The 27100-nt window shown below is 44.3% G+C and overlaps 1 protein-coding gene across 1 annotated transcript in view; it reads left to right on the forward strand.

Moving 5' to 3' along the window:
- Positions 1 to 27100, forward strand: part of lrp2a (low density lipoprotein receptor-related protein 2a) — a 46368-nt gene that overhangs the window by 16061 nt on the left and 3207 nt on the right. Inside the window, exons 23-72 of the mRNA XM_053439534.1 lie at positions 55 to 174; positions 651 to 767; positions 929 to 1309; positions 1963 to 2211; positions 2773 to 2984; positions 3107 to 3291; positions 3395 to 3623; positions 3761 to 3938; positions 4106 to 4234; positions 5033 to 5199; positions 5643 to 5786; positions 5937 to 6046; positions 6571 to 6748; positions 6879 to 7092; positions 7172 to 7411; positions 7586 to 7774; positions 8872 to 9804; positions 9897 to 10062; positions 10250 to 10408; positions 10502 to 10791; positions 10868 to 11068; positions 11537 to 11779; positions 11880 to 12005; positions 12726 to 12845; positions 13401 to 13532; positions 14119 to 14320; positions 14431 to 14726; positions 15241 to 15907; positions 16647 to 16817; positions 16905 to 17128; positions 17295 to 17472; positions 17959 to 18155; positions 18265 to 18510; positions 18743 to 18871; positions 20822 to 20941; positions 21989 to 22105; positions 22519 to 22635; positions 22773 to 22910; positions 23078 to 23200; positions 23336 to 23464; positions 23680 to 23811; positions 23923 to 24054; positions 24172 to 24315; positions 24428 to 24593; positions 24684 to 24812; positions 24902 to 25125; positions 25246 to 25425; positions 25841 to 25960; positions 26153 to 26243; positions 26412 to 26479. Of these exons, the coding sequence (XP_053295509.1) occupies positions 55 to 174; positions 651 to 767; positions 929 to 1309; positions 1963 to 2211; positions 2773 to 2984; positions 3107 to 3291; positions 3395 to 3623; positions 3761 to 3938; positions 4106 to 4234; positions 5033 to 5199; positions 5643 to 5786; positions 5937 to 6046; positions 6571 to 6748; positions 6879 to 7092; positions 7172 to 7411; positions 7586 to 7774; positions 8872 to 9804; positions 9897 to 10062; positions 10250 to 10408; positions 10502 to 10791; positions 10868 to 11068; positions 11537 to 11779; positions 11880 to 12005; positions 12726 to 12845; positions 13401 to 13532; positions 14119 to 14320; positions 14431 to 14726; positions 15241 to 15907; positions 16647 to 16817; positions 16905 to 17128; positions 17295 to 17472; positions 17959 to 18155; positions 18265 to 18510; positions 18743 to 18871; positions 20822 to 20941; positions 21989 to 22105; positions 22519 to 22635; positions 22773 to 22910; positions 23078 to 23200; positions 23336 to 23464; positions 23680 to 23811; positions 23923 to 24054; positions 24172 to 24315; positions 24428 to 24593; positions 24684 to 24812; positions 24902 to 25125; positions 25246 to 25425; positions 25841 to 25960; positions 26153 to 26243; positions 26412 to 26479 (9852 nt within the window). The remainder of the gene's footprint in view (positions 1 to 54; positions 175 to 650; positions 768 to 928; positions 1310 to 1962; positions 2212 to 2772; positions 2985 to 3106; positions 3292 to 3394; positions 3624 to 3760; positions 3939 to 4105; positions 4235 to 5032; positions 5200 to 5642; positions 5787 to 5936; positions 6047 to 6570; positions 6749 to 6878; positions 7093 to 7171; positions 7412 to 7585; positions 7775 to 8871; positions 9805 to 9896; positions 10063 to 10249; positions 10409 to 10501; positions 10792 to 10867; positions 11069 to 11536; positions 11780 to 11879; positions 12006 to 12725; positions 12846 to 13400; positions 13533 to 14118; positions 14321 to 14430; positions 14727 to 15240; positions 15908 to 16646; positions 16818 to 16904; positions 17129 to 17294; positions 17473 to 17958; positions 18156 to 18264; positions 18511 to 18742; positions 18872 to 20821; positions 20942 to 21988; positions 22106 to 22518; positions 22636 to 22772; positions 22911 to 23077; positions 23201 to 23335; positions 23465 to 23679; positions 23812 to 23922; positions 24055 to 24171; positions 24316 to 24427; positions 24594 to 24683; positions 24813 to 24901; positions 25126 to 25245; positions 25426 to 25840; positions 25961 to 26152; positions 26244 to 26411; positions 26480 to 27100) is intronic.

Here is a 27100-nt window from a genome sequence, read left to right on the forward strand (position 1 = left end):
CTAAGGAAGAAGTTCACACTATATATTCTCATATTCTACAATTTGTGTTGACAGATCTGAGGAGCGTTTGTAATCCTGGACAGTTTCAGTGTCCAGACCACCGCTGCATAGATCCCAGTTATGTCTGTGACGGGGACAGGGACTGTGTGGACGGGGCAGATGAGCAGGGATGCAGTGAGTACCTTTCTAGATTACAGTTTTCCCTGGACATGCACATAGTCACAGGTCTTATTTGGTCCTTACTTGTCTTTGGAGTGTTTTGTGGATAAAATCTATTTTGTTATTTCTTTGTTTATGTATTTATATGAGAAATAGAAATTACTTGAGATTGATATCCGGTTCTATTTGCATTAGATCTCAAGACCATGTAGATTTTACCTGGACCTAACTGTAAACTTGCTTCAGTCGATCCTCTCAGTGAGACATGTTATAGGCCGGAGGTATTTCAGATTCTATTAGCTCAAGCATGTTGATAACTGTAAATGTTGTAGAGGTCAATTGAATGTTCTGAAAAATTCAACAAGCATTTGTTAAGCCTCTTAGTTCATAGATCTCATTACCTGTGTTTCACAACCATGTAGCTCAGCATACATGCACAACTGCAGAAATATGGAATATCAGTATTAACATGCTCAACTTGATTTTTTCAGTCTATAACTGCACTGTGAATGAGTTCAAGTGCTCCAGAGGTCACCAGTGTATCAACTCCTACTACAAATGTGATGGAGTCTTCGATTGCAGCGATCGCTCAGATGAACGAAACTGTCGTAAGTATTTTCCGTAAAAACACATCCTTTGGCCCCAAATCATAAACCTGAAGTATTACTCAATCTTGCACCATTATGTACATAGCTCCTAACATGTTTGAATTTTGATTCTTTGGTCCGTACCAAAAATGTATTTTATGATGTTTCCTAATGTATTTCAGCGACCAGGCCTCCAGGGATGTGCCACCACGAGAGTGAGTTCCAGTGCCAGTCGGACGGGAGCTGTGTCCCGTCCACCTGGGAGTGTGACGGTCATCCAGACTGTGAGGACGGCAGCGACGAGCACCACGCCTGCCCACCCCGCACCTGCCCTTCCACACTCTTCCGCTGTGACAATGGCAACTGCGTGCTGCGCAGCTGGATTTGCGATGGGGACAACGACTGCAGGGACATGAGCGATGAACGAGACTGTCCCACGCCGCCTTTCCGGTGTCCAAGCTGGCAGTGGCAGTGCCCGGGCCACAGCGTTTGCATCAACCTGACCACAGTGTGCGACAACACTCCTGACTGCCCGAACGGAGCTGACGAGTCTCCTCTTTGCAGTAAGTCTGTTCTCTGCTTTTGCTGTGTGTCGATCGAAAAGGCTTGATTGTTTTATTAAATTTCCAAGTTTGCCGGTCTCCTCAAACTCAATTACATTTTTTACATCACATGACAACCAGGATCAGACTCACAACTGATTTTGTTTTTAATGCCACATTGTGTGTTTCTTCATTTCTGCTTGATTTCACATAAATTCTGAATTGAATGTCACCTGTTTGTCCTTGGATTCTTATTTTGAAATCATGCATGTGTGTGATTTGACCTGCATTAACCTGAAAATGATTTGTGATCTCCCTTTCTTGCCTTTCTCACAACTTTCAGATGAGCCTTTGCCAGGTAGGAACCTACTCTCAATCATTGGTATTAATTCTGCTGTAGTCGTATTTCGATCGCTTTCAACTTTCAACATAAACAATATCGATAATCAATAGTCTCAGATTGGTTCAAAGCATGATCAAAGGTGTGTTTTGTTTTTTGCAGCTCTAAGCATACTGAATGACAATAGTTAGTGTTTCTTTGTTTTTTATCATAGAGTGCTGTGTTCATATCAATGAAATCATTTGATGGATTTGTTTGTTGTATCATTTCCTTAGTTTATTTTGTAATGAAGACTTTTCAGTCCTAACTTGTGCGTCCCCTGCTTTCAACACAGATCAGGAGAGCTGCTCTGACAACAATGCCGGCTGCACCCACGGTTGCATCCAAGGGCCATTTGGGGCCCAGTGCACGTGTCCTCTGGGTTATCAACTGAGCAATGACTCCAAAACCTGTCAGGATATAGACGAGTGTAATCCCCCTGGACTCTGTAGCCAGCACTGCTTTAATGAGAGAGGTTCTTTCCGCTGCCACTGCCAGGACGGTTATACTCTTGAAGCAGACCAACGGACCTGCAAGGCCTCAGGTAAAGAGGGACTGTGTGTCTTAAACCCTGTGTGTATGTAACATATCGGTCCCCTGGTAGTTATAAATAACCTGTTATTTTATATAAATCAGGAAAATTGGCATATTATTAGTCCTACAGTAATTTGGATGTCAGCATGATATGCCTATTCAGCACATGTCAGAGTTTTCTCCACTGTGCTGGCTGCTGGGCAGGAATGAACTACACTCCCCTGTGTCTCTCTCTGCTGCTCTGATTTCTTAGATAAGACAAATAACATATGTGTCACTCAGTGGCCATCACTGGTATAATTAGGACATAATCACCAACAAAGGGCTGTTTATAGGGAGCGTGCCTGACATGAGCTCCTCTTCCACACAGATAACCCGCTGAAAGGCTTTGCAATACAATGGGTCATTATTTGGACAAAAGCGCATTCCCTTAGGATTGCCATTTGAGTAGGATCCCATTTAACGGTCCTGTTGTATAGTTTTGGAAGACATGCAAAAGCTGATAAGTGATCTTATTAGCTTGAGAATGGACATGAAAAACAGGTCACAGAGATTTGACGTCTGTTTACAGATTCCCGTCAGGCCTTCCTGCTCGTGGCCAGTCGAAATCAGATCATGCAAGATGACATAACAACTCAGCCCAACGTCGTCCGCTCACTGGTTCGAGATGGACGCAACATTGTGGCACTAGACTTTGACTCGGTTGAGGACCGTGTTTACTGGTCTGATACCAGCCAGGACAGAATCTGGAGTGCTCACAAAAACGGCACTGACAGAACTGTGGTAAGATTGATTTGTTCCATTTTTCTACCACAGACATTTTTTACCGTTTATGTTTGTTATGTACAATTCGAAAACGTCACCAGTAAATCATCTGTGAATAAGATTGAGTCTCTTTTGGACAGATATTTGACAGTGGAGTGACTGTGACAGAGAGCCTTGCTGTAGACTGGGTGGGCAGGAACCTTTACTGGACTGACTATGTCTTGGAGACCATTGAAGTTTCTAAGCTGGATGGCACCCATCGGACGGTATTAGTCAGTGAAAACGTCACTAATCCCAGAGCCCTGGTGCTGGACCCAAGGGACAGGTCAGTGAGACTCAAATAAAATCTGTGTCTTGGAATATAAAGTATGAAACAGCTTTTAAAAGTTCATGCAGTTGGTTTTAAAAGTGGAGCATTTCATTTTCAGTGCTCACCTGATGTTCTGGACCGACTGGGGGAGGAACCCCCGCATTGAGAGGGCCAGCATGGATGGAAAATTGAGGACCGTTATCATAAGCGACAAACTGTACTGGCCCAATGGTCTAACCATAGACTACCCAAACAACTTGTTGTACTTTGCTGACGCCTACTTGGATTTTATTGACTACTGCGATTATAACGGCAACAACAGGAAACAAGTTCTTGCCAGTGACCTGGTGAGTGTACGAGAAGGAAGATTTTATTATGACAAGAAATCATATTTATGTTAATAATCTTATAACAGAGTACATTTTTCTTTTGAATAGTATGTGTAAGATGCACTTGTTTTTCTTTTGCTACTCTCTATGAAAAGGTACTGCAACATCCCCACGCAATTACCATTTTTGAGGATTTTGTGTATTGGACCGACAGATATATCAACCGTGTGATGCGAGCCCATAAGTGGCATGGGGAGAACCAAACAGTGATGCTGTTCAACCTCCCTCAGCCCATGGGCCTGGTGGCAGTTCACCCAGCCAGGCAGCCAGCAGGTATGGCAAAGACAATTACATACGCCAATCTCTGACCGTTGTGACGCCACCAGAATAGATTAGGTTGATAATGAAGCCTATACGCAGCCAAATATAACCTCTATCATACTGTTTGTTCAATGCACCATGTAACTTGGTGTGTGTCTGTGTGGTTTGACAATGTTTAGGTGAAAATCGCTGTCTAAGGAGCCCCTGCACTCACATCTGCTTGCTCTCCGCGGTGGGGCCGAGCTATTACTCGTGCGCCTGCCCCTCAGGCTGGACACTGGCAGCAGACCAAATCACCTGCACCAGAGGTATGCATCCTGCCAAATGAAGGAAAACACTCATCACTCAGTTTGATGAAAATGGAAGTCAGGTCAGATCCTGGTGATAAGTACTCATTAGGTATTCGTCTTATTGTTGTAAAAGAGCACCCTTGTTATTTTAGCAATTGTGGTCCTTGCATTTGCCGCCATATCAATGTAGGTAAGAAGGGAAATCTTTGAAAACACTCAGGTTGTGTCCAGGTACTTAGGTCTCCCATTTAGATTTTTTGTGTAAACTACTGTTCCAGTCATAAATATTAAGATCATATAAGTGTGTCTTTCAAGGTCTCGAGAAGACAAAGGAGCTTTAATTCAAAGCCCAACGAGTCCCCCCCCCCCCCCCCAGGTCAACAGCTTAACTCGTCTCTGGTTTCAGCCCATTCAAGCAAAGCAGAAGACAGTCTCCCCCTGAGGCCGACGATTATCCAAGAATGAAAATGCCCTGCAACCATTCATCGATCCTAATCTCTGATGACAAAGCAAATCAGATTGTAGGCCCAACTTTCACCAGTCAATCCTTTTTATAGATAAAGGGCTGTTAGCTGGGTAGTCTTATTTTACACCAGATTACCAGAAAATGAAAGCCACTACAATAGTATTGAATTACAAGTGACCAAGTCCACTAAAAACGCTGAACTAGCTCAGTTTCAGAATTAGTATAGAAATCACAGTCTTTAAAAAAAAATAGCTGTTGTTTATGTTTGTTTATGTTTAACTGTCGGGGAAAAGAGTTTGTTATTCTATCGAGTTTATTGATTAATTCAGTTTTTTCTTTTTTACCTGCAGTTGAGGATCCCTTCCTGGTGGTTGTGAGAGACAGCATCATCTATGGAATTTCCTTGAACCCAGATGACAAGAGCAATGGTGCGATGGTCCCTGTAGCTGGGCTTCTGAATGGCTATGATGTGGATTTTGATGACAATGAACAGACCATCTTCTGGGTGGAGCACCCGGTAAGTTACGGTCCCAAGACAGACATGCACTGAACTCCTGAAAACAAAGAGAATGCAAATATCTCAGAATGAAAAAGAGGAGCAATACACATAGAAGATGTGGACGAAGATGTTATTTTGGAAAGACAACAAGATAATAATAAATAATAATAATATTTGACTGAAATTAGCGTTGTTTCCCCCCTTTTTCATCTGTTTTCGATACATGCTGTGGTGAACAAGGTTCTTATGTGTTGCTCAGAGACGTAGTAGAGCTATTAAGTCTACAAGAGACATAATATACCTGTGTTGTAACTTTGCATTTTACAGTTCAGTTCATCATCCAAGGACAACTAGGGTTAACGTGTAAAAGTACTCTAAACTAAAAAAATATAAAACCAGATTCTTCCTGCACATCTCATTCAACAGAGGTAAATATTAATCATTCGTCCTTTCTCCACCAGGGTGAGATCCACAGGGTGAAATCAGATGGTACTAACAGGACAGAGTTTGCCCCTGCAGCCATCCTGGGCTCGCCTGTCGGCCTGGCCTTGGACTGGTTATCAGAGAACCTATACTACACCAACCCAGCTACACAGTCTATTGAGGTGAGATAAATTTGACTTTGCCTTGTAATTGTTTTTTTCCAGATATCACTGGCTGTACATTTTTGATATTTCCTCTTGTTATAGCAACATTTAAGGCAGTGTCACAACACAGGACAGTAATGGCATCTGTTTGTGTATGTGCTTGTTCAGGTTTTGAAGTTGAGAGGGGAGGTGCAGTACAGGAAAACTCTAATCACAAATAACGGCTCTCCAACTGGCGCTGGAAGTCCTGTTGGCATCGCTGTGGACCCAGCACGTGGGTAAGCCCCATTTAACACAGTCCTGGCACAGCCACTCATCCCCACAGCTACTGAGCTCCAACAGCCTCCTCATCGCCATCTGCTCTGCCTCCAGAGAGAACTCAACCAGCGTTACTGAATACCACGCTGCTCTCTCAGACCCCAGCGACATACAATAGAGAGCGGTCAAGAAACAAGAAAAACTATCCCAAACCATCGCTCTTCACTCTTATCTAATATTACTATTTTATGCATCAGCTTCTTGTCCATTATAAAGTCGTCATGACTTTCAATTCATGACGTTATGAGGAAGTTCTGTCACTAACCCAAAAAGTTTTATATCAATGCATAATCGCTAAAAGTGAGTTTTTTTGTGTTCCGTAGAAGTTCTTATTTTAGAAGTAAAAGATTTTTCACCCAACAGAAACAACTTAAAACAACTTATTTGACCATAACTTAAACAATTACAAGACATATGTTAAGATGTAATAAATATAAACAGGAGATCAATGACGAAGAACACTTATCTACTTTTGTACTTTCAGCAAACTGTACTGGACAGATCAGGGGACAGAGAGTGGAATTCCTGCCAAGGTGGCATCTGCAGACATGGATGGCCTCAACCCAGTCACCCTGTTCACCAACAACTTAGACCATGTTGAGTTCCTCACTGTTGACATCCAAGAGAACAAGCTGTACTGGGCTGTGAAAAGCAGTGGCTCGGTAAGTCTTCAACTTCTGTTCATTCTCTAGAGTTGTCACAAATATAAAATGATATTAACCTTGAAGTTTGGTGATGATACTAAGTGCAAACGCTGCTCTTGACTTCCTGTCTGGCATTGAACCTCCACAGATTGAGCGTGGTGATCCAGACGGGACTAACCGTATCACCATAGTGGCCGGCCTGTCTCACCCCTGGGGTGTGGCGGTCTATGAAAACTACCTCTACTTTACTGACCGCGACTTTGAGGTCATAGAGCGCGTGGACAAGTCCACGGGCGCCAACAAGGTTGTGCTGCGTGACAACGTTTCTGGCCTCAGAGTTCTGAAAGTGCATCACAGAGAGAGTGAGTAACACAACGAGACATCATCAGTTGTCACTCGTTGTTGCTTTTTCCCTCTGTTTCTCACTCTGTTTTCTCACAGCTTCTGCAGGCTCGTCCAACGGCTGCACCAACAACGTGGGAGTGTGTGAGCAGCTCTGCTTGCCACGGCCACAGGGTCTGTTCACTTGTGCGTGCGCCACGGGTTTCAAACTCGGTGCTGACAACACGACCTGCGCTCCCTACCAGTCCTATGTCATCATCTCCACTCTGTCTGCAATCAAAGGCTTCAGTCTGGAGGGCGAAGATCACTCTGAGGCCATGGTGCCCGTGGCTGGGAGAGGTCAGTGATTCTCATCGGATTTAACAATGTAAATAACATTGTTAAATGTCATTATCATATAAAAAAAAATTCAAATTTTAGTGATGGACTCACTGAGTATGAACTGTTCATGATGTGGTTGTTGTGTTCGAAGTAATGCTAATGGCCTCTAATGACCTGGTTATCCTCTTTCAGGCCGTAATGCTTTACACATTGATGTACACATGGCGTCTGGTTTCATCTACTGGTGTGACTTCAGCAGCACCGTGGCGATACAGAACGGGGTCAGACGGATCAAGCCAGATGGCTCAGGCTTACGTAGCATAGTGACATCTGGAATTGGACGTAATGGCATACGAGGCATCGCTGTCGACTGGGCTGCAGGTACGCTGTTGTGTCAGCTTGCAAATGTGCTCAACACTATTTTTACCAAAAATGTGTCATTAAGTCACTGCAGCAAACAACACTGCTAGTTTTGGATCTCAGACATTTATTTATTCTCTGCCATTAAAGCTACGTCTCTAATTTTATGCAAGCCATATATTTTAATCCATGTAAAGTAGTTCTATAACACTGAGGTAACAGGTTAAATGCAGGCCAAAGAGGATCTTAGTCACAGGAGATTAGGATCACCACCATCTTATGTTCATATTGTAGAGCGGAGGAGCTCAGTGGTTGGAAGTGAAAAAGATATCAGCTATTACACTAGTTATCAAAGGGTTTTGTAATGGAGATAGTTCAGAGAATAAGTAGCTTGATGGACATTTACTGTTCTTCTAACTTTCACTAAATCAAAAACAAATGAATGCTTGGGACAGATTGCTTTGTGTCGGCCTATGGGGTCAAATAACTTCATCATGATCCCAAAGGCTTTCAGAAATGACTACTGAGGGGAGGCCAAGAGGCCCTCAGACTTTGAAAAACCCTGTTGTAAACGTTGTTGCAGACAGATGCCAGTCTCCCCTTTAGCTTCAGCAGTGGAAGATGCTATTTAAAACTGCTATAATGGTCTGATTTGTTTGTGTTGAGTCATAATTTGCTCATTACAAGACAGCTGACATATTGCCCAACTAAATCTATACAAGATTTAGATTTTATCTGATCAGAAAACTAAAAGAGAGTTGGATCAATGTGAACTCATGCTGTGATACAGGTCCCAGCCAGAATACTGCCCGGTCACAGTCAGAGTTAAGAAGCTTTATCACAGTGTCTGACTCATGGTGCAGGGAGATCAGTCCCACACTCGTGACAGGGGAGAAGGTTTAAGTAGCTAGCTGAGAAAAAACAGAGACATCTGCAGGCGGAAGAATTTGTAATTGCATCACTGACACTAAAGACATCTCAGAAAATCTACCATCATAATATCAGCTTGTCAGACGTATACTTTAATTTTGACCTAAGTAGTTTACGATTGATAACCTCCTATGATGTATAAACATGTAATGCTATTTTGAAATCAAGCCTTTTGGATCCATTCTCAGGGAATTTGTATTTCACCAACGCTTTCCTGACCGAGACCTACGTGGAGGTGCTCCGCCTCAACACCACTTTCCGCAGGGTGCTCCTGAAGACCCAGGTGGACATGCCACGTCACATCGTTGTGGATCCCAGAAGCCGATACTTGTTCTGGGCTGATTATGGTCAGAACCCCAAAATTGAGCGAGCTCTCTTGGATGGGACCAATCGCACAGTTCTAGTGTCATCAGGCATCATCACTCCACGAGGTCTCGCTCTGGATGGGCAAACTGGCTACGTCTACTGGGTGGATGACTCCCTGGATATGATTGCTCGAGTCAGCCCTCAAGGAGGGGAGACAGAGATCGTGAGGTATGGCAGCCGCTATCCGACTCCTTATGGGATCACAGTGTTTGAGAAGAGCATCATTTGGGTGGACAGAAACCTGAAGAAGGTGTTTCAAGCGAGCAAAGAGCCGGGGAGCACAGAGCAGCCTGCCGTGATTAGAGACAACGTCAACATGCTGAGAGATGTCGCCATCTTCGACCAGCGTACTCAGCCAATCACCGCTCAGGAGCTTAACCACAACCCCTGCATGGAGGCCAATGGACGCTGTGACCACTTCTGCTTCGCCCTGCCAGATTCTAGCATGGACAACCAGTACAAAAAATGCAGCTGCGCTTTTGGGAATCTTGGAGCAGATAACGAAAGCTGCGTGGTGTCAAGGGACGATTATCTCATCTACACAACTGAGAGCACAGTGCGCAGCCTGCGCCTTGATCCTGAAGACCATTCGTTGCCCTTCCCTGTGGTCAACGTTCCTCGCACCTCCGTGGCGCTGGATTTTGACATCTCAGACAGGAGGGTCTACTTCACTCAGAGCTCAGGCGCAGGAGCAAGCAAGATCAGCTATATCAGCCTGTCCTCTCCCACCTCAGCCCCTGTAGTGGTGGCATCAGGTAGGTTTTTCAAATCATACTATTACTTTTGGTAGGTTTGGTATTATGGATGCAGGCAATCAATGTTTTTTGTGCCCTGTGTGTTTTGACAGATCTTGGCGCTCCCGATGGCATCGCTTTTGACTGGATAAACAGAAGGATTTATTACAGTGACTATGTTAACCAGAGCATCAGCTCCATGTCTGTGGACGGCTCTCGGAGGACTGTTATTGCCCATGTGTCTCGACCAAGAGCCATCATGTTGGATCCTTGTAGGGGGTAAGACACACTCATTGGCTTGGTTGATCTGGGATTTAGAAATAAATGCTTCTGGGCTGGCATGAAGGGCAACTATAAACCGCAACATCCCCAGTACAGATCCATTTGTTGCATTACTTTGTTTCATGTACACAAAAGGCACAAAAAAGAAGTAAAACTATAACAGAAATGCTTCCTTGTTCCACAGATACATGTATTGGACGGACTGGGGAACCCATGCAAAGATTGAGCGTGCCACTTTAGGTGGAAACTTCAGAACAGAGGTTGTGAACAGTAGTCTTGTGTGGCCTAATGGACTCACGCTGGACTATGAAGAAGAGAGGCTGTATTGGGCGGATGCCAGCTTGTAAGAAAAAAAAATATCACGGTTGAAATATGGACACAGATCTTTCTATCACATTATCCTCAATCTACCGCTGTTATTATTTTCCTCTGCCAGACAGAAGATTGAGCGATCCTCTCTCACTGGCTCCAATCGGGAGGTCATCGTCGGTACCGCCATCTACCCCTTTGCTCTGGCCATGTTTGGCCAGTTCATCTACTGGACTGACTGGAACACACGTAGCATCTATCGGGCCAACAAGCACGACGGTTCTGATCAGCGGGTCATGATTCAGAGCCTTCCATCTCGACCAATGGACATCCACGTGGTAGCCAGCAGGAAGCAGCAGCAGTGCGACAGCCCCTGCCAGCAGTTTAACGGAGGCTGCAGCCATATCTGCACAGCAGGTACATATAGGTCATCATTACCACTTCAGCATGATGTCACATCTTTTTGTCCTATCACATGTCCTATCTTTCATAGGACCCAACGGAGCTGAGTGTCAGTGTCCGTCTGAGGGTCGCTGGTACCTGGCCGACGACAAGCACTGTATCCCTGATAACGGGACTCGCTGCCAGCCGGGACAGTTTACCTGTTTGAATGGCCGCTGTATTCATGCCCAGTGGAAATGTGACAATGACAACGACTGTGGAGATGGCAGCGATGAGCTGGAGAGGGTCTGTGGTAAGGTGTTCTTTAAGACAAGGAGTTTGAATTCACTGTGTTGCTCACTTGGGTTTCTTCCTCACTTTTAATTGAATTAATCAAAAATGTCACCGCTGATTCTTTGTAATAGTTCTCATATTGGACTTAGTTCTCTTCTCTTTACTCTCTTTTTTACTAAATCTTCACTAACACTTTTTTTTCTCTTGACAAATTTTCTTAGGACCTAAACCTCAGTTCAACTATGTTGGTGTGTATGCTTTCACTTTGATGATTAATGTTCCTTTCACACGCTCCCTCTACCTAAATGATAACACAAATCAACACTAACACCTGAATCAATCTGCTTATATCTTTGCATGCAGTCCCACAGTTGCTGTCGTCTTTTATTGCATTGTCAGGTAAAATGAGCAGATGTGTGTCTGTGTGTGTATCACCCCTCTTACCCCTGACCTCGAGCTCTGACCTGTCCTTGATTCTGATTGGCAGCCTTCCACACATGTGAGCCCACTGTGTTAAGCTGTGGTAATGGGCGCTGCGTGCCCTACCACTACCGCTGTGACCACTATGACGACTGCGGGGACAACAGCGACGAAGTGGGCTGTCTGTTCCGACCTTGTGACCCCAACACCGAGTTCGCCTGCAACAATGGCCGCTGCATCGCAAAGGACTATGTCTGCAACGGCCTCAACAACTGCTACGACAACGGAACCTCTGATGAACAAAACTGCCGTGAGTATCTGGATTTGGTCACATGAATTAAACACAGGTACTTTTCTGTGCAATTAGTCAGTAAATTTTGTAAATTTGTGCTAATTTATTATTATCTTAGCGGAGAGAACCTGCCAACCAGAACACACAAAATGTCAGTCTACCAACATCTGCATCCCACGATCATACCTGTGTGACGGAGACAATGACTGTGGGGACATGAGTGACGAGAGCCCTACACATTGTGGTGAGTTCAGTTACTGCTCATAGGAGAAGAACAACTTTTTGGGGGTTTCTGTTGATGATTTTTCCATTTGTTCTTTTAATTTAATTATAGCCTGAAAACTATTTTCAACTAAAAAAGGATTGGTGTAAGAAAAATCGAATTCAGTAGAGTAGAAACTCCACCAAGGTCCATCATTCTCCTTATGAAACCTTAAAATGTCACTAGATCTAGATTTTTCATAAATATCGATTAATTATTCTTTGAGAAATCGACAAAAATGTTGATAAACACTTTATCTCGCAATGTTTAATAACGTGAAAACAAATTCCTCATCCCCCTGATCTGGATCCTGACAAATCTTAAATGAGTTCTTCTCTGGGTCATTCCCCACCCCTGTCATGGATATTGGAAGTAGCACTTAAAGAAGATGGCAGAAAACAATCAACAGTGCACAAAGTGATTTTATACAAAGCCATGTAGGTTCACGGAAATAGGATTGATCAAACAACCCTTTACGATTAGAAGAGCGCCTCTACAAAAGGATTTTACAGAAAAATAATTTAAGTAAAAATGAAAAGAGTGTGTTAATTTATCCAAAGTGTTCTATAACTATAAATTAGACTATGATGGGTTGCAAATTTCCAAATCCACTCAATCTGTGTAAAACAGGATATAAAAGAGCGAAGAACAGATCAGTCTTTGTCCTTTAAGTGACTTAATGCCTTTTTATTCTCTATGCAGCAACATCCACATGTTCCCAGAGCGAGTTCCGTTGCTCCAGCGGCCGCTGCATCCCCGCCCACTGGCAATGTGACGGAGGGGCGGACTGTTCTGACGGCTCTGATGAGCCCCTCTCCTGCAGTGAGTGTCACAAGACTCGTCTCAGCCTCAAAACGGGGCCTGTGTGCTTTTGTGTGTCTGCCCCTGCCCCACTATCAGCTGCTTGGGCATTGTGTGTCGGTGTCCGTCCGCCAATCTTCGTTTGTGTGCTGGTGTGAGAGAGCGCTGTGAGTGATGTGGCGGAGGGTGCGAGTCGCTGGTGTATTTCTTTGTTGACGATGTGGTCAGCCAGGCCTCCTATTGTGTGCGGCATTCCTCCGTGGTGACGCCCCTCAGTGTCCTCTGACAAACACCACCTCCCCCTCCCTTTGTCCACCAGGGGTTACAGAGCCTCACTTTGGCTTTTGTTTAGATAGCTCACCATGCATGGGAATGTAGAGCTGCAATGACTATTTTGAAAGGCAGTCTTGTGGCGGGGGGAGTACTCGAGGTAATTAGTAACTACAAAAAGTAACAGCAAAGGATAAACATTTATATCGGATATAAATCAGTTCACATACACTATAGAGTCACAGCGCTGTATTTGTTTTCCTGCACTATGCCCAGTTTAATGTCCTATGATTTTTATCTCTGCAGTCACATCGGTCAGAACCTGCAACACAGACCAGTTCCGCTGTGATGATGGCAGGTGCATCGCTTCATCCTGGATCTGTGACGGGGACAATGACTGTGGGGACATGAGCGATGAAGACGAGAGACATAACTGTGGTATGCATCCTTAACTTTCTTTTTCCTCTCTCATTTTCTCTTCTGGATCTTCCCCAGTTCTTCATCTCCTCCGCTCTATTCCTACCACTTCTCCACTTTGCTCCACCTCCTGCCTCCTTCATCCTGTCGTTACTCAGGACTGGATGGCTGGATTAGGATGCCCACCCCTGGGGAAGTGTTATGGGGGAATCGCTGGCAGTCAGCATCCAGCATCTTTGGTTTCCTGTAGAAGGTCTCCAGCCGAAGAAGCTGACATTCCTGATTTCTCCTGCCTCACTCATTACTTTTGTGCCTTTCTCTGGCTTCCTGGCTCAGGGAGGATCAGGACTCTCATGTCTCACCAGTGTGTGCTCTAACAATAAGATGCCTGAAGCTAAAGTGTTCAGCACGGCCTGAGCCCCTGTAGGAAACCTTCTCCAAACAATGCAGATCAATCGCTCTAGGTGGATAAAAAAGTTGAGGTCATGGCTGGACGTTATAAAATACAGATTGGAATGTTTGGCTCTCCAAAAATGCAAGTTGACATTTGGTCAGATGTTATCCTTCATTCCCGTTCCTGATTTTGTTTGTTTATTCTTTTTTTCAGCCAATCGCACATGTTCAAGTTCAGAGTTCACCTGTGTGAACAACCAACCTCCTCAGCGCAAATGCATCCCCCGTGACTGGTTGTGTGACGGAGACGCAGACTGTGCGGATGGATCAGATGAGCATCAAAACTGCTCACGCAGATCCTGTGGCATCAACGAGTTCACCTGTAACAATGGCCTCTGCATACGAAGTTCCTACAGGTTAGAAAAAAGCAAACATTACAAAATAACGAAATCATGAAATCTGTCGCATTTGTTTCTGAAAACTTGAAGACTTATTTTTGTCTGGCCTGTTTTATTTCTCAACTCAGGTGTGATCGGCGAAATGACTGTGGAGACAGCAGCGACGAGCAGAGCTGCACCTACCAGCCCTGCCAGCAGCACCAGTTCACCTGCCACAACGGCCGCTGCGTGTCCCACGACTTCGTCTGCGACGGGGACAACGACTGCGGCGACGAGTCTGACGAGCTGGAGCACATGTGCCACACGCCGGCGCCGACCTGTCCTCCTGCAGAGTTCAGATGTGATAATGGCCACTGCGTCCCGCTGAGCCAGATGTGCGACAGGAATGACGACTGCTCTGACAACAGTGACGAGAAAGGATGCGGTGAGTAAATATACTTTTACTCTTTCGGTATCTTCGTCTGCAGTTGGGTTTTGTTCAGCTGGTGCACGCTCCCTCTAGAGGAAATGTCAAAGAAGTGATGGAAGTGGTATGAGAAAGGACAAGACTACATATCCAAATATATGTGATGGAAAATAAAAAATTTGAGAATTGTACTGGTTAATAGTTTTTAAGTCATTTGTACTGTACAAATAAAAATCAAATTTTTACTACACAGATCTAGAAATAGAATCAATTATATACTATGATTGTGATTATGATGATTGTAGATGTAATATGTAAAGTTAAAGTAAGAATAATGAGTCATTTTATAAATTGAAATAAAATATTATTATCATAGGAATAGAAAAAAAAGAAGAAGATATCGTTAAATGATTAAAAGAAGACAAATAATATGAATTTCCTTATAACTTCTTTATCTTCTTGAATATTGGACTGAAACGTTTTGTCTCTGCTAATAACCATTAGTGACTGTGTGGCTCTTCTCTCACTGAAGGTATCAATGAATGCACCGACCCATCCATCCATCACTGCGACCACAATTGCACCGACACGCCCACCAGCTTCATCTGCACCTGCCGGCCGGGCCACCACCTCATGTCCGACGGCAAAACGTGTGACGATGTAAACGAGTGCGAGGAGACACCGGGTGTGTGCAGCCAGGTGTGCGAGAACACCGTGGGCTCATACGTGTGTAAGTGCGCCCCGGGGTTCCTGCGAGAGCCCGACGGCCACAGCTGCCGCCAGAACAGCAAGATCTCCCCTTACCTCATCTTCAGCAACCGCTATTACCTGAGGAACCTGTCCACAGACGGGCAGGCCTACTCTCTGATCCTGCAGGGCCTGACCAGTGTGGTGGCGCTAGACTTTGATCGCGTGGACAAGCGCCTCTATTGGATTGACGTGAGCCGCCGAGTCATAGAGAGGATGTCCTTCAACGGCAGCAACAGAGAGGTGGTGGTCAATGGGGTTCTACACGGGGAGGGCCTCGCGGTCGACTGGGTGGCGAGGAAACTCTACTGGGTGGACAGCTTCTTGGATTGTCTCAAAGTGTCAGAACTGGACGGGAGATTTGTGAAGAAGCTTGCTGAACACTGTGTCGATGACAATAACACCTACTGCTTCGAGAACCCCAGAGCCATTGTGTTGCATCCAAAGTATGGGTGAGTAGGAATCAAATCTCAGTGAATAATATACTGGCTTGGTTTGGCTGCTGTACTTGCCCACATGCTCTTATCACAATATATTAATTGGTAATATATTGGTTGACATTTAGCAATAAAGGTTATATCATAGGTACATTTTTTGCCAGAATCTGACCTTATTCTGACTTTTCTGACATAATGTGTATTTTTAACACTTTATGTTAAGGTCTTGATTTTTGATGATCACCACAAATGTTTATTGGATGTAATTATGATACATATTATTTGTTGCTAATTTACTAAAAACAGTCCAAAGACCCTTGTTTTGGTTAAGATTTTGTAAGTTTCCGAGGAGCATTTAATTTCCTGAGGTATTTCCTTGAAAAACAAAAACTCCCATATTATTGAATCAACTATTATTGGAATGACATGCCTCATATTTGTTGGAATTCTTTTTTTGTCCTTTCCGCATTTTTCCGTGTCTTGCTGACCTGATGTGGACTGAGTAGGACCAAGTATTTTTAGGTCACGCTAGTAAATTGCCAGATGATAATTATCTTGCAATGTAGCAACTGAAAAATGTACCGACAGTATTTTAACAATAATTATATACAGGTTACAAAGTAGCTGTGAACTAAAGCGTTATTCCTATTAAGATGATTTCATTTGCAATATTTAGTTATAAGGAAAGATTCTATATTCACATATGTTGTATGTAGAGATATGATCTAAAGTAATTTTCTTGGGTTGCTGCTAGATACGTGTACTGGACAGACTGGGGAGACAAAGCGTTTATAGGCCGTGTTGGGATGGATGGACTCAACAAAGCAGCCATCATTACCACCAAGATCGAGTGGCCCAACGGCATCACCATCGACTACACCAACGACAAGCTCTACTGGTCCGACGCTCATCTCAATTACATCGAGTAAGTGCGTTTGTCAGGAAGTGGTCACACTCTTTCATCCTGCAGCGCAGCGAGACCTGTGACCCTTGACCTTTTTGTCCCCCTCAGGTTCTCAGACTTGGACGGTAAACACAGACACACAGTGTACGATGGAGATCTGCCTCATCCGTTCGCCCTGACCGTGTTCGAGGACTATGTCTACTGGACGGACTGGAACCTGCGCACGGTGGAGAAAGGCAACAAGTACGACGGCTCGGGTCGGGAGGCCCTGGTGAACACTACACACAGGCCGTTTGACATTCACGTATACCATCCCTACAGACAGCCCATCGGTGAGTACTTTATTTACAATAGACTTTTATGTCATCGGTAGTTAAAGCTGTTCATCATCTTGATACATCCTCTATTTATCTACACAGGTTTTTACTAACAATCTGAACAATACCTGCCCTGTATTTTCCCTGTGGTGCTGAACTGAGATTTCTCTCCCCCTGACAGTAAACAATCCCTGTGCGGTGAACAATGGCGGCTGCTCTCACCTGTGCCTGATCCGTCACGGAGGACTAGAACACGCTTGCGAATGCCCCGATCATTTCATGACCGTCCAGATCGGCGGCCTGACCCGATGCCTTCCCATGTGCACCAGCACCCAGTACAGATGTGCTAACAACGAACGGTTTGTTAAGATTTCTTGTTATCTTAATCATGTGATATGTAGCGTTTAAAAAAACATAGAAAACCTAGAACAAAGAAAGTTTGACTATGGTTGTGAAGAGTGATGGCTCACATGATGGTGGTTTTGCTTGTCTCATCATTCCAAAGTAAGCACACATTACTCATATGGCTGCTGTCAACACTTCTTGATCTTTTCATTAACTGAGAACAAAAAGATAATTCCGGTAACATAAGCTGTTAACTTGATAATGTCCTTGTTTTCTCTCGTCGAATTGGAAAAACTGCGCCACCTGCTGTTTGTGCTGTAACGTCCATCAGATATTCCAGAAAAATCTTCCTTTTTTGTGGCAAACATGATCCACTATAAACAATGTTTTGTGATTGTTTTATATAATAAATTCATGTAACATGCTCTGCTCTATATAATTCAACACATTTTTAACATGATCTAAATCTCTCTTTTTTATCCTGACCTCTGGGCTAACAGTTGTATTCCTATCTGGTGGAAGTGTGATGGTCAGAGCGACTGCAGAGACGGCTCTGATGAGCCCCCTACCTGTCCACCTCGCCACTGCAGGCTCGGACAGTTTCAGTGTAACGACGGAAACTGCACGAGTCCTCACTTCCTCTGCAACAGCAACCAGGACTGTCATGATGGCTCAGACGAAGACCCTATCCTGTGTGGTAGGTTGTGTTCTTGTAAACATTAGTGTTATTGCATGTTTGCTTTTACTGTTCTACTTGCAGTTTTTGTAATTTCCCCCGTTTCTGTGTGAATATGTCTTCCCTTTAGCGACGCACCAGTGTGAATCCCACCAGTGGCAATGTGCAAATAAGCGATGTGTCCCCGAGTCGTGGCAGTGTGACGGAGAGGATGACTGTGGCGACCAATCGGACGAGGACCCCGCCCACTGCTCCGCCAGGACCTGTCGCCCCGGACAGTTCAAGTGCCGCAACGGACGCTGTATCCCCCAGAACTGGAAATGTGATGTTGATGACGACTGTGGGGACAACTCTGACGAACCACTAGACGAGTGCAGTGAGTAATATTCACGTTCTCTCTCTTTAACTGTTATCCCAAAAGGACTCACATTTCGATGTGATGTATGTCCTGATATCTTAAAGAAGTCATTTTAGAGTCATACTTTTAATCCAGATAAGGAAGCACCTTGAATCAGCTGCAGCTATAGACATTTACCCACATATGAAAGTATGAAACTCAAAGGATTTTGATATTCTATACCTTCATTAATCGTCTGTTTTCTCCACAGTGGGTCCGACCTACCGATGTGACAACCACACAGAGTTTGACTGCCAGACCAACTACCGCTGTGTGCCCCTGTGGTCTGTTTGCAACGGCCACAACGACTGCAGAGACAACAGCGATGAGCAGGGCTGTGGTGAGTCCGTGACCGAACCGAACTCCTGCTCACATTGTGGAAGTGGCTTGAAGTTTGAAGTGACTTCTTATTTCATGTTTTTTTATCATTATGCCACTATTGGTGCTCATGTTTGAGTGGATGCGGTCCCATTTGGTGTTTTTACGATGGTAAGGTTGATTTTGGAGCGGATTAAAAAAAGTGACACCTTAGAAACAGGAGTATGATTTCAAGCAGTGAGCGAAGGGGCAATTAGCCAACTCCTCGGCCTCCTGTGGAACGCTACACAGTGAGGTAGTGGGAGATTGCTGATGGAGAGGGTCTCACCACTCGTCCTCCCCCGCAGCTCGCCACTCCCCGAGAGCGCCACGGATTTATGAGCTGTCCGGTGGAAGGGATCCACGTACGTGCGCGTACATGTGTGTTGCTGCTCTGTCCTTGCGTGGGGGCAGGGTTCACACAAGCCTCTTTGTAATTTGCTACAATCCAAACACACTCACCGCGGCCCTCCCGTCTCTTATCAGAGGCTCCCACTCCATTAGTGCCATGCCCGCGCAGGAGGGGAGATCCGCGCTAATCTTCCTGTAAGAATGTAGCAGACGGGCCAGGTGGAGGGCAAGCAGGGCAGGACTAGCTAACTTTGCGCTATCTTTGACCCCCAGCACCGTGTGGTAGAGACAGCTCAGAGCAGCTCTCCTCCACTCCTCTCCCTTCTGTGCTTCTCATCTCCTGGAGTCTTATCCTCCACAGACACATACTGGCTTGGAGAGAGGTCACCCATCTGTCTCAGGCATGCTGCTCTCCTCCCTTCATCACTAGTGCGCTTTAATTAAATAAAACGAGATGCCTTTCATTTCAAACTGAAATTTTCATTATTGCATAAAAATCTAAAAATGTCCTGTCGTAATGTGAAGTGATTGCTCTAATTGATACGTTTATCTGCTGCAGCTTCTCGCTTTTTCTCATCTCAGACATAATAGAAAATAGTGATTATACTTTATATAAATTAATGATGTAGTGAATAGTTTGAGTATAAACACGTTTGAAATAGTAAAAAGTATTGTATTGCACAATATGTATTATCTTCTGCAACAATTCTTACCTTCATAGAACTTATAATGTTTAGTTGTAAACATTATTTATGATTATTTGGAGGCTGTTGAGTTGTCTTGTGTTACACTAAGAGGCATTTATTATATTTTGATCATCTATATGCGATGAGGGTAGTTTAGATATTAGAAACACCTCTCACCCAATAAAGTTCAACAGCTCCACAAACAACAACAAGTCACAAACATCACAACATCAACTGAACATTGTGACTTTATTAATAATTTGAAGAAAATACTGAACACATAAAATTCTCTACATAAGGATTCAAACCTTAATCCAAGGTGGCTTATATCTTCTTCTATAAATTGTTTTACCACTACCAAGAAACTACTGGTAAGATAACCACAACATTGGGGGATATGGTACTGGTCAGAGAAGAACTCTTTAAATTCCATTGCAGATTTAGATCAGGATCAAGGATTTAGTTTTCACTTTCTTTAACATTACTAGATTAAGCATTTTTTTGGATTCATATGGAGACTGTTTGGCGATTCTTGTTTTTTTTAAGTCTTTGTTTATTGTGTCTTATGTCAGTTCATTAGTGTCTAATTAGCGCAAACTTGTCAACATAGGCCTTTTCTTAGAAGTTTTAATACATTTCTTCTTATAGGATCATTGTAAACTAAGTAAACTGTGTCGTTGTGGTCCAACAGTACAGTATTAGTTTCTAGAAGTCCATAGATACAAGTCTCATGTACCTAAAGAAAAAGAAAGCCAAGGTCACATGCTCAGTCATTCCACATAAGGTTAGAAGTTAAAAAGCCCTGTTCTTCATATTCTCTCGGTCAAGTTTCTTTATTTCGATGTGCATTATGTTGTAGGAGAGCGTCTTCATTCGTGTGCCTTCTCCTTCCCCAGATGAACTGACCTGTGATCCTAACGGAGACTTCCGCTGTGGCAACAACCGCTGCATCCCAGTGAGATGGACGTGTGATGGGGATGACGACTGCGGGGACAATTCAGATGAACGCAGCTGCAGTGAGTGCTGTTTATCCTCACTGGCAGAAGTGTAGCATTCAAGAGTGAATTACAAGAGTGTGAACAGTGAAAATCAGTGTACATTGTTTGGTAGATTGTACATTGTCAGGTTTATTATGGGATTACTGCTCAGTTTCAATAAAGGGTCAAAATGAAAAGGGAGAGTTGATGACAAAGAATAGCCCTGCTATCATTTCATCGGATACGGTTTAGTAAGAGGCTCGACACTGCTGCCGACAGCAGAGTGCTGAGAGAGGAGGTCTTATCAGCTGCTAGAGAAACAGGCTGTCTCCAGCGTGTCAGGCAGAGGGTGAGGGAGTGTGTCACCCTTTGCCCTGGAGAATTTAAACACGTTGGCGCACATGCCAGTTAATAAGAGTAACGTAGGCCAAGCCGGGACGAGGGTGAAATCACAGAGGTGCCGCTCCCCTTGTTGCTGCGCTGGTGAAACCATGAGAGTTGATCTCTTGTGATGAGCTCACTGCAGAGTAACGGCTGCACACGCTGCTTTTGGATAAGTGTGAGTGCGCTATGTCAAATTAAGGAAAGAAAATAAAATCTGTCATTCTTAATGTATTTTTAGAAGTTTGAGAAATACAATGAAACTTTAGTCTTTAGCGTTGATTGCCTGATTAGTTACCTACTCCAAGTGGGTTATGTTTTCCTCTGTGTTTGTTTGTTTGTTTGTTAGTGAGCAGGATTACGCAAAAAACAACTCAACTGATTTCCATGAAAACAATTTGGGGGGTGGGGTATGTCTCAAGGAAGAGTCCATACATGTTGGTGCTCATCCATTCAAGGGGGCGGAACCAGGAATTCTATCTTCCCTTTCTTGATATTTTTTTTTTGTGCAGATCCAAATAAAAATCCAGATCTATTAATTTAAACGTGGTTTTGTGAGGGCCCTGTTGGGCCTTGGAGCCGGTTTGAACTCTACTGAGTGGCATTCTAGTTTGTTTTGAACATGGGTTCTTACATCAATATGATGAAGTTCTACATTTCTCTCGGTTCTATGCTGAGTTTTCTGTTTTCATGTTTCCCCCTCAGCTCCACGCGTGTGCACAGAGAGTGAGTTTCGTTGCGATAATCTGCGCTGCATTCCCGACCGTTGGGTCTGTGACCATGACAACGACTGTGAGGACAACTCGGATGAAAGGGACTGTGGTGAGTGGAGGGTCTTTGTTTTGGTTCGGGGGGGCCTGGCTGTTTGTCAGTAACAGAGAGCGGCACTAAACAAAGAAGCAATAAAACTCCAAAGATTTGAAGGATAGCGCAGACAGACGGGACCACCAGAGAGTCGTTTATTCAAATAGTTTATTCACGCCTGTTCAGCTGGAAGGATTTCCTCCATAGAGAGCTGGCGGTGTGCAGGGCAGAAGGGTTGATTTAGATGATATACAGGAAATAGAGTATTTCACAATTCTGGGAATGCAGTGAGACGTTTAAACAAGGTTTAGAGTTCAACTTAAACGGATCTTTATTGTAATTACAAAGACAAATCTAGTGCTTCCCTCTTGTGTGAGTTCACTCTTATCTGAAGTAATGTTGTGTTTGGTGCCGGTTCATCTCGGTTGCAGAGCTGCGGACGTGTCATCCCGGATACTTCCAGTGTGGCAGCGGACACTGTATCGCTGAGCGTTTCAAATGTGATGGAAACGCAGACTGTCTGGACTATACTGATGAGATGTCATGCCGTGAGTGTCCCACATCTACTGGTTTTCAAACGTGTATTTTTAATAATCCTCACGTACAGCATTTTACTTAATGGCCTTGCTGATTTTCATGTCAATAAGTCACAATTTGAATTTGACCGAATGGCTCTTACTTTCAGCGACGCGCTATCCCAATGGCACATACTGCCCCCCGTTCCTGTTTGAGTGCAAGAACCACGTGTGTGTCCAGCCTCAGTGGAAATGTGATGGAGACAACGACTGTGGAGACAATTCGGATGAGGAGCTACACCTCTGCTGTGAGTCAACACAAACACAAGGGCGGCACGCATGAATCCACAGCATGTCACATTGTGTGAAGCAGACACACCCAGAATCGCATAAAGCAGCATTTGGACAAATAATCACTATTTGTTGATCTAGTGAAGTCGCTGTTCTCAGACCTGCTGTTTCTGTTCGTCCGCAGTGGACATCCAGTGTGAGACTCCGTTCCGTTTCCGCTGTGAAAACAACCGCTGCATCTACAGCCACGAGCTGTGTAACTCGGTGGACGACTGTGGCGACGGCTCCGATGAGAAACAGGAAAACTGTGAGTTTGATGCTCGTTGTAACACTGCACTTAGTTTAGCATATATCTGCTCAAACTAAGGAATTCAAACTCTATTTTTCTAAAACCTGATTCAATGAATCAATGGCCACTCTTGATGTGTTTCTCTCCATCCAGGCCAAACCCCCACTCATGGCCCCTGCACAGACGATGAGTACAAATGCAGTAATGGACAATGCATCCCTCTGCAGTATGCCTGTGATGATTATGACGACTGTGGAGACCAGTCAGATGAGCTTGGCTGTCGTAAGTTACACTTTAAAAAATAAGCATATTGCTAACAAAATCCAATATTTATATTTATTGTGGCTTATTAAATCACTTTATCTCTGGAAAGATGAAGTTTACGTAGTTAAATAAAGTTATTCAGTACCACCTACAGGATTCCATGGTTTAAGTACTAAACAGGTACATGAAGCATAATTTTCAGCATGTCTTTTTCTTTAATCTGCTGTTGTCAGACCAAGGCAGTGGGCACATGTGCAGTGACAACATCTGTGAACACAACTGCACCGACCTGACGGAGGGAGGCTTCCTCTGCTCCTGCAGGTCCGGCTACAAGCCCAGAGAGACAGAGAAGCACACGTGTGACGGTAAACCGCACCATCAGTTTGTCAGTCATGCACTCAATCCATTTACCCACTGTCAGATCACAACTTAATTTCTTTTTCCTCTTTTTTAATTTCCTCTGCTTATGCCAAAAGATGTGAACGAGTGTGAGGTGTACGGGACGTGTCCTCAGGAGTGTCAGAACACGAAGGGCAGCTACGAGTGCTTCTGTGCTGAAGGCTTTCAATCGTTCGGGGAGCCGCACGGGACAGAGTGTGCCGCCCAGGGTAAGAGCTTAACTTTCAAGCTCAGAAGTTGCACATATACTCCTTTATATCTCATTAAAGCCAAAGGTCTGGATCATAATTGCTAACAACTCTCATCCCATCTCACCTTCTACTCAGGGAACCCACCAGTGCTGCTCCTGCCAGACAACGTTCGCATCCGTCGTTTCAACCTGACGTCTGAGGAGTATTCAAACTATGTGGACAACGCTGAGCACATCCAGGCCCTGGATTATCTGTGGGACCCCGAGGGACAGAGCCTCAGTAAGAATGATGCTGTGTTAGACCATTTCATCTTCTGCTTTCAGAAGTGTATACACAAACAGCAATATCTCAGAGTTTGGATAACCCGTAATTCCCCCCGGATGTGCTGCAGGTATCGTGTACTGGACAGTGCTGGGTCGAGGCTCCCAGTTCGGCTCCATCAAACGTGCCTACATGACCACGTTCAACGATCACGGCAACAACCCGGTGAAAGAGCTGGATCTGAACCTGAGATACGTCGCTAATCCCGACGGCATCGCGGTGGACTGGGTTGGAGGGTAATTTACCAGGGTTGAGAATTCACTTGTATAAAGGCCACTCTAAGTTGCATTCAGCTGCTCACTGGGTTCCTTTTGGACCATTTGCAGGCACATATACTGGACAGATTCGGGCACCAATCGGATTGAAGTGGCCAAACTGGACGGGCGGTACAGGAAGTGGTTGATCCACACTGACCTCGACCAGCCTGCTGCTATTGTTGTCAATCCATCCCTCGGGTAAGAGGCTGTTGAGTTTTAGTATTAAAAACACGTTGTTGCATCTTATTTTACGTCTTGAAAGAACTAGTGAATTTTGTGTGTGCCAGAATGATGTACTGGACAGACTGGGGCAGGAAACCCAGAATAGAATCAGCGTGGATGGACGGTCAGAACAGAGTTGTGCTGGTGAAGGAGGAGGACCTGGGCTGGCCTACTGGGCTGGCTCTGGATTACCTGAATGGAAACCGGATTTACTGGTGCGATTCCAAAGAGAACATCATCGAGTCCATGAGTCACGACGGCACAGACAGAAAGATCATCATATCGGGAGGTCAGAACACTGCGATACAGGGCAGCGTGGACACTGAACTGTTTTTTATTCAAATCACACGTTAGTTGAGTAAAGACTGAGTGTGATGTGATTTAAAGTCCTGTGTCTTCTCTGCTCTAGATATTGGAAATCCCTACAGTCTGGACGTCTTTGAAGGGCACGTGTACTGGACGACAAAGGAGAAAGGGGAAGTGTGGAGGACCAACAAGTTTGGGAAAGGAAACAAAGTCAAAGTTATAACCATCAACCCGTGGCTGACTCAAGTCCGAATTTACCAGGAGCACCGACACAACCGCTCAGGTCAGAACACAGAGCGACTCAAGTGGAGTTGTGTCTTTTTATTCAACCCAAAATCAGTTACAATTTTTTGATGCATCCTTGATCACAAACACACTGAAATTCTACAATAAACAACAAGTTATATGAATGAAAGAAACCAAACTCAAAAAAGTAACAATGTGCATCATCAAATATTCCAACAACTCCTTGGGATTAAATGTGTTGATTAAAAAGGATCGTGGAAACAAAGAGCAGAGCGGCTCATGTATTTTAGATTTTCTAAACAATCATAGTGAAAAAGATTTATTGGAGTGGTGATGGGTAATGAAATATATAATCAACCCTCTCCAAGCTTATCTTAGAGTATGCATTCTCTTTCATTAAACCACACCTCACAGTGTTGTACTTCTGTTCTTCTGTGCTCTGTCCTCTTCAGTGCTGAACCCTTGTAAGAACGTGTGCAGCCACCTCTGTCTCCTCCGGCCTGGCGGCTACACCTGCGCCTGCCCACAGGGCTCCTCTCAGGTGGAGTTCGACTCCAACGAATGTGATGCAGGTAAACCACAACAACAGCCCGGCTGCATGTAGCTGTCGTGTTGTCATCATTTTGCATTCATTTACATTTCTCAATCTCTGTTTGCTCCTGGCTGCTCCTGTGTTGCTTCTGTGAGCTTGTGATGTTTGTGATGTTGTTTTGCCGTTTTATTATTTATTCATCCCGTGCCTACCTGGCGTTTTGCTCCTTCAGCCATTGAGGCTCCTGTTCCAATGCCCCTTGCATGTAGATGCATGAATGGTGGAACCTGCTACACCGATGAAGGTGGTCTGCCCAAGTGCAAGTGAGTGTGAATGCAGGTTCCATTTATACCAGTGAATGATTCTCCATCAGTCATTCTCAGTAATGTGTGTTATACTTGATGATCAACCTTTTCATACATAGTGTAAAATGCAGTTTCCCAACGTAAAATCTCCCAGTATTCAAAATGTATTCTGGTTGTATTGTTTAGATGTCCATCTGGTTACTTGGGCAGCTACTGTGAGATGGGGAAGTCACGAGGAGCTCCCGCAGGAACAGGTACTGTGTTTCCAATACTATCCATCATTCTACAATGAGAATGATATTAACTTTATTTATATGGTACCTTTAACAAGGGGGTTTAAAATGTGATTTGACTGAGCAGGGAAACTTGGGGGCAATCATAAAAATCCAGTCACATGAATAAAATAATTAAGAAATTGAAGCAATAAGAAAACATAAAAAGATGACATCCCATAAAGGCAAGTCTGTAAAGTATCCTCCCTTGAGGCTCATGCTGGTTCATATGAGGTCAACATTTCTGTTATGTAGTTTGACAAAGCCGAGCTTCACAAAGCTTAAAATGAATTCTAAATTAAACAGGCAGCCAATGGAGAGAAGCCACTCTCGGGTTGATGTGGTTTCTTCTGTTAAAACCAATGTTTTTGTATCTCAAAATGTACGAATCAGCTCATAGTGCTTAGTAGTTTGCAGGACTTTTTAGGTGATGAGGTTAATGGGTTCTCTCACGTGTACTGGCCGTCATGTGAGGCCTGTTGTTCAGTACCAGTCGTGTCATCTTGGCTTTACTGAAGCAGGTCGAGGCCAAAGGTGATGAAGTCAAACTTCTTTCTCATCCAACAGCTAATGGTTAAACAGGGCAGCAAAACAACTTAGAAA

Source organism: Pleuronectes platessa, chromosome 14 (assembly GCF_947347685.1).
Source record: "Pleuronectes platessa chromosome 14, fPlePla1.1, whole genome shotgun sequence".
Lineage (NCBI taxonomy): Eukaryota > Metazoa > Chordata > Actinopteri > Pleuronectiformes > Pleuronectidae > Pleuronectes > Pleuronectes platessa.